General features: G+C 36.3%; 1 protein-coding gene across 1 annotated transcript; it reads right to left on the reverse strand.

Annotated features, from left to right (window-relative positions):
• Window positions 1-1,128: 1,128 nt before the first annotated feature.
• LOC149814360 (protein BPS1, chloroplastic-like) lies at window positions 1,129-2,193 on the reverse strand. The gene has a single exon (XM_089989938.1). It carries the CDS (start codon window positions 2,191-2,193, stop codon window positions 1,129-1,131), a length of 1,065 nt encoding a protein of 354 aa, XP_089846064.1.
• Between the last annotated feature and the right edge of the window lie 14,701 nt (window positions 2,194-16,894).

The raw sequence follows: 16,894 nt of genomic DNA on the forward strand, positions 1-16,894 counted from the left end.
TAAAAAATGGATTTGGAAAGTGCTGGCCGGATTCATGACGGTGCTCTCAAACAGTCAGGTGGGAAGTACCAAATTCACAAATTCCTTCCCCAGCTACCTTGGACTGCTAATTTCCAAACAGGGGCCTGAAAGGAAAGCAAATATATGTTTGTTTTCACAGATGAATCTCTCAAAAATTAGGAATAGGATATTCACTATTGTCTCTTCAACCACTTGGACTTTATTCAAATCATTTATCAATTATCGATTGGCTTCTTCCCCTCTTTCATTTGAATGGAGAACTCGATCTAAATTTGGTGATTAACATGCTTGGACAGCTCAACTAATGGGAACAAGAAAAAACAGTTAGCATTCTTGTAGTCCATCTGTCTGCAATAGTTCGATTTTATTTCAGATCGTTAGTCGGTTAATTTATTGTTCTTCATTTCAAGGTTACCGACCCTATTCCTTCCCTGATGAACATGATTAACTTCAGATCCATGTCACAAATATAGCCCTATTTTGAAAAGTTATTGTGATATTAACATAAAGCTTCTAAGGGTATGTTTGGATTAGCAGAATTGGGTGGAACCGGACTCCAGTTTCATCAAAATTCTCTGTTCTGCTTTTCTTTTGCAGTGGGACTCCAATTCCACAAATCCAAACGCATCGGATGCTGTTCCTCCGCTTTCCATCTTTTTCTATGGTTAGCATAGTTGGAGCGGGCTTGGGCTGTCATATGGGCAGCAGTAGTTCTATTCCTTCGGGTGCTACGTCCTTGCGTAAGCCGACGCCAGCATAGGTCATGGGGGCGAGGATCCTAGCCTCGGAGTTTTATGCCGCCCCAAGGGCGACTATGTCTCCGCGCCTCTGTGAGATTTCTTCAGTTATAATAGAAAAAACAAAACCATTTTTACAAACTGGAGAATAGATTGCCTCCAGGTGATTGTTGCTGTTATGTGTATGACTGAGAATTTGTCTCAGAACTCCAAACCCCAGATGGTTCTACCTACACATTTGTGATTGTGGTTACAAAAGCTTGTCTTCACGAACTTGTTAATCATTAAAAAAAAAATTATGTATTTACAAGTCGAGGGAAAATAAAAAAGCAAATGACATTTTGGCCAATTCAATAAAAACTGATGACCATCAAGCATCCTTTCTCTTCAGAGCATCAAGCAACTCAATCCTTGCACGCAAAACCAGGCTAAACAATCTGTCAACATCCACTTCCAAAGCATCCAAACACCTCCCTAGAACCTCAACTCTCTCCTTCATGTCTTCCATCAATGTCTTCAACAAAAGCATTTCATCATTACCATCATCATAATCATAAACACTCTGTGATCTCTCCTCACTTTCTTCTTCTTTACTTGATATATAACTTAATAAACGGCTCACACATTCATTCACATCAACCACCTCTTGGAAGAAGACGCCACCACCACCACCATCCTTCCTTGCCCTCCAATTAAGCATCTGCTCACAAATCTTCATCTTCAGATTCATCAAGCCCACAGACCACGAATACCCAGATGGCACCTTCATGTCCAACAAGGACTCCACATCCCCATTGAAACAGCAACTCAATATCTTCACCACAAACAAATTTATATTCTTTGCACCCTCCATTGCTCTCCTGAAAACCTTCTCTTCCTCGCCGGATTCCGGCGTCTTGTCTTTCGCAATTTCGCGTCTCTCTTCCTGTATCTCGTTCTCTACACCTGCTGCTGCAAATTTGCTAGCAAATGCCAACCATTCCTGCAACACATTATTGGTTGGTGCCTTTGAAGAAGGGTCAGAATTGAGTAGCAGAGGAAACCTGTGCTGTGAGATGAGAGAGAGATTGCGGGAGAGAGAGTTTAGGAGATCAAGAAGGTTCAGCGTGTCGGTTAGGTATTCATCAGTAAGACTGAAACCCCATTTCTCGAAGGGGTGGCTTATCTCACCCGCAAGGGTGTGGAGACCATGGTGTGTGCTGATCAGGAAGACCAGTGCTTGATGAGCCCAAGCCAAGAGGAGGGTGGCCGGCTCGGACTCGGCAGCATGTATGAGCAGGGAGAGGCCGTTGGATAAGGCTGAATCGTAGGTTTGAAGGGTGGATGAGGGGGGCTTGAGCTTGCGGTTGTCATTGTGAGGGTGATGATGGTGGTGGTGGAGGCCTATCTTTAGGTGCTTGGATATCCAAGAACGCCCTTCTTCTAAACGATGCATGTAAGAGAAAGAAAGGGATTAGACAAAAATGACTGAGATGATGAGAGAGGTGATGTGTTTTTATATGGAGAAAGGAAAAGTTGTGTGAGAACCTGAGAGGTGCGTGGTTTGATAAACCAGCGGGCTGCTGTGGGGACTTAACTAGGGTGAGGTTATAGGATTAAGATGGTGAGCTTAGGTGACGTAGAGACGAAGGATTCCGAAACAGGTTGCGGTCAAAGAATATATAATGTTTCATTTAGCACCTGTAGGTTTTCATTATATATATATATATATATATATATATATATATATATATATATATATATATATATATATATATATATATATATATATATATTAAGACCGTTCAACTAAAGAACATCTACAAAATGACAGTTCTGATCTAACGGTTGTATTTTCATTAATTAAATTATATAATTGGATTTTTATTATTTATTTAATAAGTTTCATGTTTAAATTATAAATTGTGTACATTTAAACATGTTTTTTAAAGCAATAAAAATTTCCTGCCCATAACACTTTGTATTTTAAAATTTTAAATGCATTATGAGTCATGGATAGTGGATGTTTTGTAAACATTTCTAGTTACTGTAAAAATTTTCATGTAAAACATATTTCTTACAAAATAAATGATAAATAATATAAATATATAAGATCTGATCATGAGTCAATTTGATCATCATTAGTTGTAGATTTTGGATCTTCTTTCCTCAGACCATTCACTGTTTGTTTTGAATCAAACCCCAGTTTGGATATGTGCTGCTCATGTAAGACAATATGGCCCGGATCCAGTTTCAAATCAGTAGTCCTACCAATTTGCATTTTGGTTAGTGTGGGCTGGGCATGCATACCCTGTTAAGATCCAACGTGTCTTGTCCTCGCCCAATTGGTGTTAAAAAAAAATGTAAGGATTCAGTTCTCTCTCTCTCTCTCTCTTGAATTGGATTCATTGGGCTTAGCCAATTATCCTGTTAGAGATATTGAGTCATCTGGGACTCCTCAAGAGAATGCCACTTCCATCACTGATGGAAATCCTCAAGAGAAGGCCATGACTGATCAGGACTCCCTGTCAAGGTCGAGTTTCTCTCCTCCGGCTGCCTTATCTATCCGGTTAAGCCAAGCTGTCAGGGGTCTTTCTGAATTCAAGTCTATCCATCACAATGCTTATAAATGTGGACAGATAAGTCCACAAAAGATAGAGATAAGGTTTCAGGTTTTCAAAATTGTAATGCTTCTAAGAAATTCAGTTATATTGAACCTTCTCAGGGTCAATATTTAAATAATAAAAGAAGCCCCTGCATCTCTCTCACGTTTTGAGAGAGAGAGAGAGAGAGTGCCTTACGTGGATGTAAGTTGGTTCTCAACTGAACCATGTTAAACCCTGTGCAAGTTTGTTTTCTTCTATGGTATGTCACCCACAAAATCTTTATTCAGTACCCCGCTTCAGCATTTTTTGTCCATCAAATTGACGGCAAAAAATTATCTTATTTGGAAATCTCAGTTCATTCTCATATTAAAAGCCTATGATATATTAGGCTATATGAACGGATCGAAACCTGTTCTTAGAAAGTCAACTAACCTCAAGACCTCAATCCAGAATATGTTGAATGGATGAGGCATGACCAACTTCATCTTAGTTGGATCATATATTCTTTGACTGAACCCATTCTCAGTCAAATAATAGGCATATCTACATCACATGATGTGTGAAAAGCTTTAAAACAGTCATATGTTTCACATTCTCAGTCAAGAATTTTGCAACTTAAGTCTCAGTTCCAAGATCCCTAAAGAAAGGATTCAAATCCATTGATGAATATATTCAAAAAGTAAAGGCTATTGCTCATCAGTTGTCTATTGCTTCAAGGTTTGTCAATGATGAAGATCTTGTTATGTGTTTCACATTCTCAGTCAAGAATTTTGCAACTTAAGTCTCAGTTCCAAGATCCCTAAAGAAAGAATTCAAATCTCCATTGATGAATATATTCAAAAAGTAAAGGCTATTGCTCATCAGTTGTCTATTGCTTCAAGGTTTGTCAATGATGAAGATCTTGTTATGCAAATCTTGAAGGGTCGTCCAAGCGAATATGCTTCATTTCAAAATCTCTATAGAGACTAGATCTGACCCTGTTTGTTAATTGTTCAAGAGACACATCTTGCCAATCTTGAAGAGATTTCTTGTGAATAGGTCACGCCCACCATTAACATGACTTCCTAGCAATTTGATGAAAGTCAAGATATAAATCAAGGATTCAGAGGGTGACAAAACAGCGGAAACTATCAAAATCATGGTAGACGAAGGAATAATGGTGGACGTTTTAACAACTATAATAGGCAGTATAAGAGGAATAATGGGTTCAATGAAACCATGCAATTTGCCGGCCATGTGACCAGATTGACCACATTGCTCGGCAGTGTCATCAAAACTTAAATCAATCAAATGTTTTAAATGCCTTTCATGCTGCAATAATGACTTTTGGAAGCTCTATTGCCGGTGATGATATTTGGTACCCTAATTTAAGGGCCACAGATCATGTGACTAGTGACCTGAATAATCTATAAGTTCATTCAGAATATTCAGTTCATATTAGAAATGGTTCAGGTTTGGATATATCTCATATTGGTTCTTCCTCTATTTTGAATCCTTCTAAGATTTTAAAGTTAAACGAGGTGTTGTGTGTTCTTAAGATTTTTCGTAACCTGTTATCTATCCATAGATTTGCTAGAGATAATAATGTTATGTTTGAGTTTCACCCAAATGTTTGCTATGTGAAGGATCTAACATCAGGAAAAACCCTTCTTCAAGGAACAAATAAGCAATGCCTATATCAGGTGGATTTAAAGAAAAGAGCAATTCTAGAGACTCTAATGGGGAAAGGACACATGTTGACATTTGGCATAAGAGGCTAGGTCATCAAGTTATAAATAAGCATGGTTTGCCAGTTTTGGATTCAGTTTATAATTCGCTGTATAGAAAATGTCAATAGGGAAAAAGTCATCACCTTCCCTTTGATAATACGAGCAATAAAGTTGAAGGACCATTAAGCATTATTATTTTTTATGTGTGAGGACCAACTCTCATTGCTAGTGTTCTTGGTTTCAAATACTATGTTTCTTTTATTGATGCTTATTCTAAATACACAGATTTACATGATTAAAAATAAATTCGATGTTTTGAAAATATTCAAACGTTTTAAATTGCATGTTGAAACTATTATGGAAAGAAAAATTAAACATCTCAACTCAAATTGGAGAGGAGAACATCAAGCACTATCTAAATTTTTTAGTTCATTCAACTTTGGACATCAAATTTCATGTCCACATGCTCATAAACAAAATGGTGTTGGTAAAAGAAAACATAGGCATATTGTAGAAACTAGTTTAACCTTTATAACCCAAGCATATATTGTCTCAAAATATTGGAATTATGTTTTTTTACTGTTGTTTATCTTATAAACTGAATATCGTCGAAAATCATTGGTTATGTCTCTTCTCTTAAAAAGTTGTTTAAATCTGAACCTAATTATAAGTTTATCAAGGTTTTTATATGTGTGTGCTTTTCCTGTCTGGAATCATATAGACATCATAACCTGAATTATAAATTAGATGAATATGTTTTTTGGGGCTATGCTAGTCAACATCATGGATATTAAAGTTTCTAGGATTCTACTGGGAAAATGTTTATTTCACGTCATGTTTTTTATGAGAACATATTTTCTTGTGTCAAACCCACTAAACAAGATGAGTCACCAAATATGTCTGACAAGTCTACTCCAGTCATTGTGGTTTCCCAAAATTGGGCTCAGTGAAATCTCCCTTGAAAATCCACTTGATGCTCAAGTCATCTCTGATGTGGTCGGCCCCATCCAATCTAGTGACAATAATCATTATAATTAGTTAGATTCATTTCAGTTTAAGAGATTGTGAATGAATGCATAGTATGTTGTGATTGTGAAAAGATATATAATTGAGATATGTTCGATTGATATGTGTGATGTTATCTATGAGAATTAGGTCATAATTTGCCCATACTAGAGACCGAATAAAGGTTTGGCAATACTTACTTTGACATTAAGTTGTTTAACTTGTTTTTATTGAAAAAAATTAGGTTCACATAGATCAATAGGCGGATGCTATAGTACGCAAGGACTCAACTTTGATTTAGATATAGGCTAGGTTAATTTGAACTGTATTCGAGTCTTTGTATTTTTTGTTTGTATAAACTCTGATATTCATTCAATATAATAAAATGTTTTTGAAATATTTGTTACGGTTTACTTTTCAGCATGAAGATTAGAGCAAGTTTATGTTTTAAAACAACTCCCGTTGTATTTAAAATAAAATAGTGAAATGTTAAGTCTCTAAATTTTTTATGCGTTATAAGGTTGATCTGTGAAAATATTCTCTATAAGATGATCATTCAAGAAAGCATTATTCACATCAAGTTGGCGAATCATCCACCTATTACTGATTGTTAAAGAAACTATTGTTCTGATAGTAGTTGGTTTTATAACTGAACTAAATGTCTCAAAATAGTAAAAAAAAATATTTTATTGTAGCATTTGGCTGTTAATATGGCTTTGTACCTCTCCAAAAAATTATTTGTTCTCCTCTTTATTTTATATATTCATTTGCATCCAATAACATATTGATCGTTTTTTGTGAAAACTAACTCTCAAGTATGATTCTTCTTTAAGTCTTTAATTTTCTTTTTTCTAGCATCGCGCCACCTAGGGTCCTCATCGGCCTGACTTGAAACTAATGTGTTATATATAATTAAGAACTGCAGGTAATAAGGTAGTAGGAAACAGATACAAGGTAGACATATAGGACTTTTGGTTTTCAGGTCTCATCTTGAAGCCTGGTGACATTGTGACGGGTTCAAATAGGTTATGATAACTGAGGATCTTCTTGATGGGATAGGGAAGGGAAGGTTGCATTATTTTCCTAGGGGAGATGGTCATTATGCTTTGTTGCTTAGGTCTCTCTCTCTCTCTCTCTCTCAACATAAAATCATCCTGACATCACACGTAAATTGCAATATGGCCCTGTTTGAAAAGAGATGTTGCAAAGTGCCGGAGGGGACTCATTTTTAGGGATCAACCATTTTCCAAAGTCAAATAAGAAAACAAAAAGGTACCCATGGAATCCACCTCTAACTATTCTTTCATATCCCTTTTGGCATTTCTGGTCAGAGAGAAGAAAAGTCTGATGATCATCAAAATTTATGGCCCGTTGTTTTTGGAAACTTTTGACTTTATTCTACTCTATTGTTATCTAAACCCTTTCCTCCCAAGCAAGAAAAAGAATCCAACCCTCTCCCTCATTCCTTTTCATTTTCTCTCAAATCACTTCCGCCAATTCCCTCCGCGTTCAAGAGGCCGTATTTGGTAGGAATTATTATAGGGAATTCAAGGGAAACGGATAAGGAAAGGATTGAAAACTTCAGTTTGACATCAGTTTTTTTTGTTTTTTTTTTTATAATGATAAGATGGGGTCCCGTTTTCACTGATGAGATGCTGTTTAAGTTTACATCACCTATTCGTGCTGCAGAGTTCACCTGGATAGCTGAGATTCGAGCTCACTTGCTCTGGCCAGGTCACCTATGTATGTGCTGTCCTTTAGCGCTCAGCTTTGCTGAGATTAGGTTGAGGTCCGACAGAGTTGATTTGTTTTCCTATCTTTTATGCATCTCTGGTTTTTTGTGTTACTGATTGACAGCCATCATTTGCTGAGTAATTGTATTACCTTTTTATTGATTAATATATTATCAAAAAAAAGCTGGGGATCAACCACCCATGTTAATGGGGTTCGAACTTGCAGCGTCCCGTCACACCAACGGGGGGCTCCACGTGTCTGGTAGGAGCAGCTAGTTCTCGTCACCTTGTGTTGGGAGGTTTCAGGTTCGAATCCCAATGATATCATTGCATAACTGGTAATGGTCTGCCTAACCCCAGCTAGTCTTTAAAAAAAAATAAACCGTCCAAAATGCTCATACCAAACATACCAAGCCTCATGGATTCTGTGGGAACGCAAGGGACTTTGTGGGCCCCGTAATCTCCTGTTGAAACTCAGGAGCTTCTTTCCACTTTAGGGAAAGAACCCCGTTTTCTCAATGGGATTTCATCAAAATAAAAGTTTGATGGAGGGTGGTCGGACTTCGTTTGCATAGACAGAGGCTTCATGCTGGACAATATGTGGAGTACTGTCCCCGGCACACTAGTGTGCCCTTTGTGAAGGAACGGCGTGTATTTCCTTAAAATTTTCACAATTCCACCAATTCTTTTATTCCAAACAACTCAATGTGGGAATTGCAAACCATGATCCTTCGTAACTACTATATAATTCTCCGATCTTTCCCTATCAGTCTTACTATTCAAACAGACCTTTAATTATGTCATAGTTCGTCATATCTCATTTTTGCAGTTCTTTTTCTTTTTTTCTCCTTTTTTTTTAAGCAGAAAAAAAAATTCGAAGGATTTTTTTCTTCTCCTTTTGAATTTATATGTTTGAATTGAATGTATCAACACGTGATCAAAGGAACGTGGATGCATTGGGGGTTAGTCTGCCGTGCACGATTCATAAATAAGATAGCTTGTTCAGCCAATGTTGGTCTGTCTGATCCTTGCCCAAGAACAGTCTTCAACGCCAAGGAAGTTTGGATCTTTCGGTTAAAGTGACGAGGACAATGTTGAGTTTGACCTGGTGAAAATGACATTTTGAATTAAGAGTTTGTATACGTGGCCGATGATGCTTATCAACTATTTCAAGGAAAGATGGGATATGTATCTACCCATAAAATGCAGTATCACCATTTTTAATTTGTATTCTCTAGCAGGGGATATTTTTTTTGATAGGCAAGCTGGGGTTAGGCATACCCGATAGACAACATACCATTGGGTTTGGAACTTGCAATGTTCCAAGACATGGTGACATGCACTAACAGCTTCTACCAAACAAGTGGAACCCCCTTTAGTCAGCAAGTTGATCATACATATATTTTTATATTTTATTCATACTATTTTATGCATGATTCATATAAAAATTGCATTAAAAACCCTTTTTTGTCATCAGTTTCTAGAAACCGCATTGAAATAAAAAATTTAAGAAAATTGTATATTTTAAATATTTTTCTATTTTCAATATTTTATTTAGTTTACGGATTTTTAATTAACGTTCTAGTTAGCTTAGGAGTGTTTAAGTAATATTTTATTTTGTCTAGGAAAGGTATTTTTGTGAAACATATTTTTTCAGAAGCACTGTTTTGAAAATTAGGAAAGTCAAAAGGAGTTTTTTAAAAAAATTGTGTAAACCTAAATTTTTATCATAAATAGAACTTTTCCAGCACACCTCCACGTTTTTTCTTCTTGAAAAAATGCAGACCTCTTCTCTTTCTCCTCCTCTTCGTTCTCAATCGCTTCTTTTCTGTTATTTTCTTTTCTCGCTTTTTTATTCGTCTTGCTTTTGATCTTTTTTTATCGTCGGTTCTTCTTGCCTTGATCGACAGAGATACGCTCTGCTCAACGAAAAAACCACCTTCTTTTTCTCAACCCATCCATCGGAGGTAAATCACAGTTTGCTTCTTCTCTCCTGTTTTATCATAGTTTTAGTTTTTGCATATCATAAATCATAGCATTGCACGTAGTTTCGTTTGATTATTGCATATTAATCATATTTAGATTAGATTAGTTTAAATTCAGTATCTGAAAAAACAAAAACTTTAATAATATATATTTTGCTTAATCTAGATTAGCCATTTTGCTTGATTACGCATAGAATAAATTTAGTTTAGTCAAATCGGTAGATCTAACATAACATCTTTTTTTAATTAAGTTTAGGTTAGATCTATGTTAGAGTTAGTCTGCATCATAGTTTTAATATTAATTTTTTTATCACGTGAATAGTTTTTTTTTTACTAATTAGTCGAGTTAGCATCTTGCGTGATTTCTGAAATATTTTTTTGGCATCAAATAGATCATAGTTTTTTGTTTTGTTTACTGTTCAAATCTGCCATTAAACCTTTATTAAGTATTAGATTAGTTTTAGTTAGTTAGATTAATTATTAGTTTGAAAGAAAGAAAAGAAAAAAAATCAATAAAATATAGTGTAGCATTTTCTTTATTGCAAGTAGCTCACTAACGTCTTATTATTGTTATTTTTATTATTCAGCCAAATAGAGTAAATTTAGTTATTCTCAATTTTTATTGATTAGTTAATGTAATTTTTAATTCCAAAAATTTTATTTTCAGCAATTAGATCATAACTAGTCATTTCAAGTCACTTATCATTTTAGTTAATTAGCCTTAATTTAACCGATTTAGGAATAGATAGTTATGTTGGTTCTTTATTAAATTTAGTCATGTTAAGTGAGACTAAAGACTCGAAGCACTGAAAACTTTTTTTCTTCTTTTAGATTAGGTTTTTATTTATTTTATTTATTAATTGGTTCTATAATAAAATCATTTATTTATTTGTTTAAGCCCTCTACATAAGGTAACACTCTTTTTTATTTAATTAATTATTTTTTATTTTCAAGGCAATAAAGAGTAGTTAATTGTTTGCTTGAATACAAAATATTTCTCGTTCCCTGAGATCGACCCAGACTCCACCACTCATGTGAGCCGATTTTTATTTATTTTGGTGTCTGCTTTCACATTGTTTTTACTTAAAATATCGTTTTAAAAATCATTTTCCAAAACTCACACCACATGCCTCTGCAAAAGATGTGGTTGTAGGTGATTTTTGCTTGATCTAACCCGATAGATGTGTTTGTTATAGTTTACTTAGTTAATGTGTATTCAATTTGGTATTTTTCATGCACATATGTGTTTTTTTTATAGGAGTGAAAAATCAACCGTTCATATTGTGCTAAACTTTTATGATAGAAGATCATAAATTATTTGGTAAATTGATTTGATTCAAAACATGCTAAAACATGCTGCTTAAACAATTGTGAACACATCTACATGTTCATATTCAACAAAAAATACCTACAATCATGTTTTTTTGCCCGAACCTGACTTGGGAGCTAATCAAAATGAGACTTGACTAGCACATTTCCCACCTAACAGACATTTGTTTATTAAGATTTTATTTTGGGTGCAATAGGCTGATTGGAAACCACATCAGCCACTCTTGAAAATGAAGCATATTGCATGATGCAATCACATTTCACACTTTTGGACTGCCACTGCACTTAACTGCCGTCCATCTTTGAGATACAGCCTGTCAGCTGGCAGTCAGGTGCAGCAGTGCACTAAAGTGTGCAATGTGATTGCACCTGATCCAGTGGCATTAAATTGAGATCAAACCTTCTTATGCCTCTTGATATTTTTTCTTTTTCTTTTTCTCCATATAATACTACCCTCTATTAACCTGCTTCTGCCTGAACTTTGATAGGTGCAACTAGCAGTGGATTCCTGATGTAAATTAAGAGGGCTTGATTTATGAGAAAATTCTACGGGGTTATCTAAGAAAGCAAAAAACTACAAGATATAAACCAAAAATCAATAAAATTATAGTAAATTAACTGAAATAGGAATAATAAAATAATAAATTTCATCAATTCCTAAAATTCTCTCTGCATGGGGCTCTCATCTTTTTATAGATAAGGTATCCTAAATCTCAATCCAAGTAAACTACCTAATTTGATAAACTTTTTCTTAATTATCCTAATCTAATAAAATTTGAATATGAGATTCAAGATTCATAAAATTATCCAAATACTAAAAATGATCTAAATGATAAAAAAATCAAAAATATCAAAGTGGATCTAAACAGATCCTTATAGATTCGGGTCTTCTGCTTTGCTCTTGCATCATTCTCCCTAGATTGAAGAAGACTTGCCCTCAAGTCTGGATCCCTCTTATGTTTCTTCTAATTTTGCAACACCTTGTGAGTTATGGGCCCATAATATGAAAATAGATATCGTTGCAGGTGCACAAACTGAGTAGTCTAAATTGTCTTGATGTGCTGAAAGCCCAAAATATTTTTTATGAATCATTTGTAGTTACATGGGTCTCGATTTGGATCAAATGAATAGAATGATTCTAAGGTTGGTTTGATCTAATATGAAGAAGTCCATGAGCATGTGATATGAACCTCTTGCTCCAAATGATGTTGAGGCACTCCAAAACCAAACCTGATTATAAAGAGATATGTTTGGGCAAGAGTCCAGTTTTAGCACATAAAAATTGAAACTGGGACCCTAGAACCGAGACCAAATGGATGTAGCTCGGTTCAGAGCACCCAGAACCGTACCACCCGAATGAAACAAGAAGAAATTGGTTCATACATTAACTGGTTCTCGCACCCGTCTCATCGGGTGGGGGTTCCTCACCCTCGATAGGGCACGCTAGCGCCCCTTTTGACTGACGTTAGGGGGGAGGGGGTGCCATGAGGGTGCAGCCAGCAGGCCAGTGGCCACCCAACGGTCAGAGAGCACCGACGGATGGGGGACAATGGTGTTATCATCAGCGGTGGGCCTGCTGACAACTTGCCGCAATTCAACGATAGAGGAGGCAACCCCCACCTCCACCACATCTCTATCCACACCGGCGTCGCCTTCGGCAGGCAAGGGTGGTGACTTTCTATAGGATTTGATGGACAAATGAACGTCGAACGGGATCCCACTAGTGGCACGTCCCTCACTGTAGGTCTTCTGCTACTACCACTACCACCATCGCAATATCATTGCAGCCGACAACTTTGACAGTGAGGGGAGGCACCAATGGGTTAGGCCTCCGCCAATCGGCCCCATCTGGCAGGAAGTCGCCGAACGTGCTGATGCTAGCGATGGGCTTTGAAAACAGGAAAAAAGATGAAGGGGATGTGTGGGTGGAAGGTTTCCCAGGGGACCGACTGCGGTTGGAGGAGCACTGGTCAAGCCACCGGCAAGCAGTCAAGAGTGCCACTGGTCGTGGGTGGCCGACGTCCATTGCCCGACCTGCCCTCACCAACACTAGGAGAACGAGGGTGGCTGGTGGAGGAGAAAGAGGGCCGGTAACAAGAGGATGATGGAGAGGCTGGGTTAGGGTCGGGTCATCCACCTACCTCCATCGGAGGCTGCCAACGGTGGAGCTTGGCCGACTGCTGGTAGTCGATGAATGTGCTTTCTCTCTTCAGCTTTGTGAATTTCCTCTTAAAGGCTTTAGCGGCACTTCAGAAGCACCGCTTAAGGTTTTTTTACCTTTAGTAGGGCTTTTGCAAATACCAGGTAGGAGACCCTTTGTTTGACATGACATTAGCAAATCCAGTACCACATTCGCAACTATGAGTTGCAAATATCTCAAAAATGTGCAAACTTTTTTTACTAAAATTGCATAAGGGGCACAGGCAGGAGGACATTTGCAAATGTGTGAGGATATTCACAAGGTCAGGACATTCACAAATGTGGGAGTATTTAGTTAAAAAAAGTGTGCACACTTTGGAGACCTTTGCAACTCATGGTTAGGAATTTCCTCAAAAATGTGTGAGCCTCATTTTAATAAAATTGCATATGGGCATAAGACATTCACAAATGTGCGGAAGAAAATTCACATAATTATGAGAAAATGCACATATTTGGGATGAAATTTGTATATTTGGGAGGAAATTCGCAAATCTGAAGAAAATTTGCTTGTATGAAATATAAAAAAGTCCTTTTATAACAAAAAATTTATGAATTTGGACATTGAACCCATTGTGAAATTTACAAGTCATTTTCAGAAATGTGTTATTTTTGACGTACAGGATCTGTCAGTTTTCGTTAATTATAATCTCCTCTAACTTGCCTGATTTGTTAGGTATGGGCATTGTTGCTGGTCCATGCATGGAGCCGTGGCCCGTAGCGACTGGATCAAACAAATTAATTGTTTGTTAACAGGGTTGGAAAATGTTTCCAACCTGACCTGTGGCCATTGGGTTCCTAATGCACTACGTGGGGAGAAACATTAATTAGGTATAGATGCCTACAGTCATCCATTCCTCTCAAGTGAACAGCTGGTTGGTGCTTGAAACCTTGAGGGCAAACATTGAATCCTTGTTACCTATTGCTGTGGAAGAATCTAGTGCCCATTTCCATAACTTCTACGTCGATGAAAAAACGGCAATATATTATGGATATATATTTGCTACATTCGATTGTACTTACAATCTAGTTGGAATTATCTCATGATAAAAATCATTTTGACATAATCTATCCTAGTGCATGTGCTCCATGCATGCTGGATTTAGTGGGTATTGACCAATGGATTGTATTTTTTTGATGAAAAAAAAATCAGAATTTGGCATGTTATGGCAGTAAATTCTTGTATCACAAGAAAAACTTATACAGACTTTGAATTCTAGTGCTCGGGACATTGATTTCTATTAGATGGAGCATGTAGATCATATCTATGGGGTTAGATTTAACAAAGAAAAAACAAAGACATGACAAAAAAGTTTTGTTAAATTGTACGTACAATCGATTGTAGCAAATATTAACCCATATGTTACCAATATTAAATGAGTTTGACGGATTGAAGGTCCAAGAAAAGAGTTGGTAAGAGATTTTATTATTTTCATTCTGTTTTTCTCTATGTTGGTCATTGATTATTGAATTTTCATCACCTAAATTTTCCATCAGATTCATCTTCTTGGCTCTGTGTAACTTCATTTTCCCAGCCTCATTTTTCTTTCGGTTTTCTCATGTTTCCTCGATTGCACAAATGCCACCCATGACTTTGTTACAAGTTATGGCTATTTTAAACATTTTTTTATTTTGAATTTATTAAAATTTCTGATTCATTAAGTATCAACTTGGACGGTTCTTTAAGGCAATTCCACTGGTTTTGTATTTGTTGATTAATGATCAATGAGAATCAAGGGCTTTAAATTCTGGTAAATTAATACGACTCTAAAGGAAGTGATAAATGCATTTAGATTTCGCAGAATTTCACAATTTTAGGATAGGAGTTTGAGAAGGATGTATGGACCAGGGTTGCCCGCATGGCCAATGGGATGGTTGTGAAGTCGTTGCGATGAAGGCATCAGATTAAACCCTGCTGGCACATGGATGTGTCCGTAGCTTTCAAAAGTAGGCTAAGCTCTCAAAAGTAGGCTACATAAGGCAGGGTGCTCATGGGCCCTACCCAGGGTTTGCCTCTATGAGGGTGGGCCGGACGGGTCCATTAAGTGGTCGGGTTTTTTAGGGTTCATCATCATCATCATCATAATAGATAAAAGAGGTTTTAGTAAATTAAACATTTAAAGAGAGATGTATGGCTCAATAAAGTGAAACGTTTTATTTAATGAAAGAGAAGTCCATTTTATCAGTTTCATGGTATTGCACATCCACTACACATTAGAGCTTACCTGCCTATCACCACTGAAAATTGAACACGTAATAAAGGTAGTTGGATGTGGCTCTAGCACATGAATGAACGGCATGAGGACACCTGATGGTAATGCGTTCAAGGGGGAGATGGGGAAGTAACAGGTAATACTCTTTATGTAAAACAACAAGAAGGAAGTGATGAACTTTGACAGCGACTGTTAGATTGTGAGGAGGGTGCGAATTGATTGGATTAGGTCGGACTTTAGATTTGAATATGACAAATTATGCTCGGATATGGATCTTAAAACATAGTCACAAATAACGTTCCCGATAATTTCTCGGTTAGAGAAAATCTCGGGAGATTTTGAAAATTCATGTTTTTTTTAAGTTCTCGAGAAAATATCTGTTTATGGAAAAATATTATAAACAAAAATATATCAAAAAAATTTCTTGATATTAATGCAATATGAATAGTATATTACGCCTTTGAATATCAGTAAGATGTTGCACACTATAATATATATATATATATATATATATATATATATATATATATATATATATATAGAGAGAGAGAGAGAGAGAGAGAGAGAGAGTCACTAGAATATGAGAACTGAAAATATGAGAACTAGAAATATGGGCATTTTCAATACCTTTTTTGCAAATCCAACCATGTGGATGTTCATGGCATGGTGAACTTGCTGAGAATCAACTATTAGATCTAGTATTTTTTATGAAAAAATGTGATTTTTGAATGCTTAAATATTTATGAAGATTATGAGCCATTGATTTTGAAACCTTAAACAATCTCATTTATGCATCAAAATCAGATTAATCAAGGGGAGGTTCTTATAAAACCAAGCATGTAGATCACATCTGCATGGTTAGATTCAAGAGAAAGAACAAAAAATTCATGAAAATCGCAGTTCACACATTAGTTTTCATATTCAAGTGATTATATATATATATATATATATGTGTGTGTAAACTGGTATGAACCAAGATTTTAATAAAGTTTTTTTTTGCAAATCTATCCCAGCAAATGCATTTGTCGTGGTCCATTTGCTTAGAATCAACTATTGGATCATTGCAATAGGATGATCCAAGAGTTTTTTTCTATAAAACCAAGCATCTAGATTGCATCTGCCCTGCTGAATAAAAGTAAGCTCGGTTATCACAATAATATAACAGTTTTTTTCAAAAGCAACAAGATTTTAAAATCTCACGATAATATAGGGAATGCTGCTGTTTTACAAGAGCACTATTTGGTAGAGGCAACTTGTGAACGTCACCAAGTTAATGGGTAGGGCTGAAAAATGAGACGACCAGCTCATCGTTCAGTTTGGCTCGAAATTTGAGCTCGGGAACCAAGCTACCCCGTAAACGATATCTAAACAAGCTGAGCAC

This window comes from Nuphar pumila, chromosome 15 (genome assembly GCF_984573655.1).
Source record: "Nuphar pumila chromosome 15, dmNupPumi1.hap1.1, whole genome shotgun sequence".
Lineage (NCBI taxonomy): Eukaryota > Viridiplantae > Streptophyta > Magnoliopsida > Nymphaeales > Nymphaeaceae > Nuphar > Nuphar pumila.

Excerpts from the sequence above, each read along its gene's own strand:
- LOC149814360 (XM_089989938.1), bottom strand. The coding sequence starts at position 2,193 with ATGCATCGTTTAGAAGAAGGGCGTTCTTGGATATCCAAGCACCTAAAG.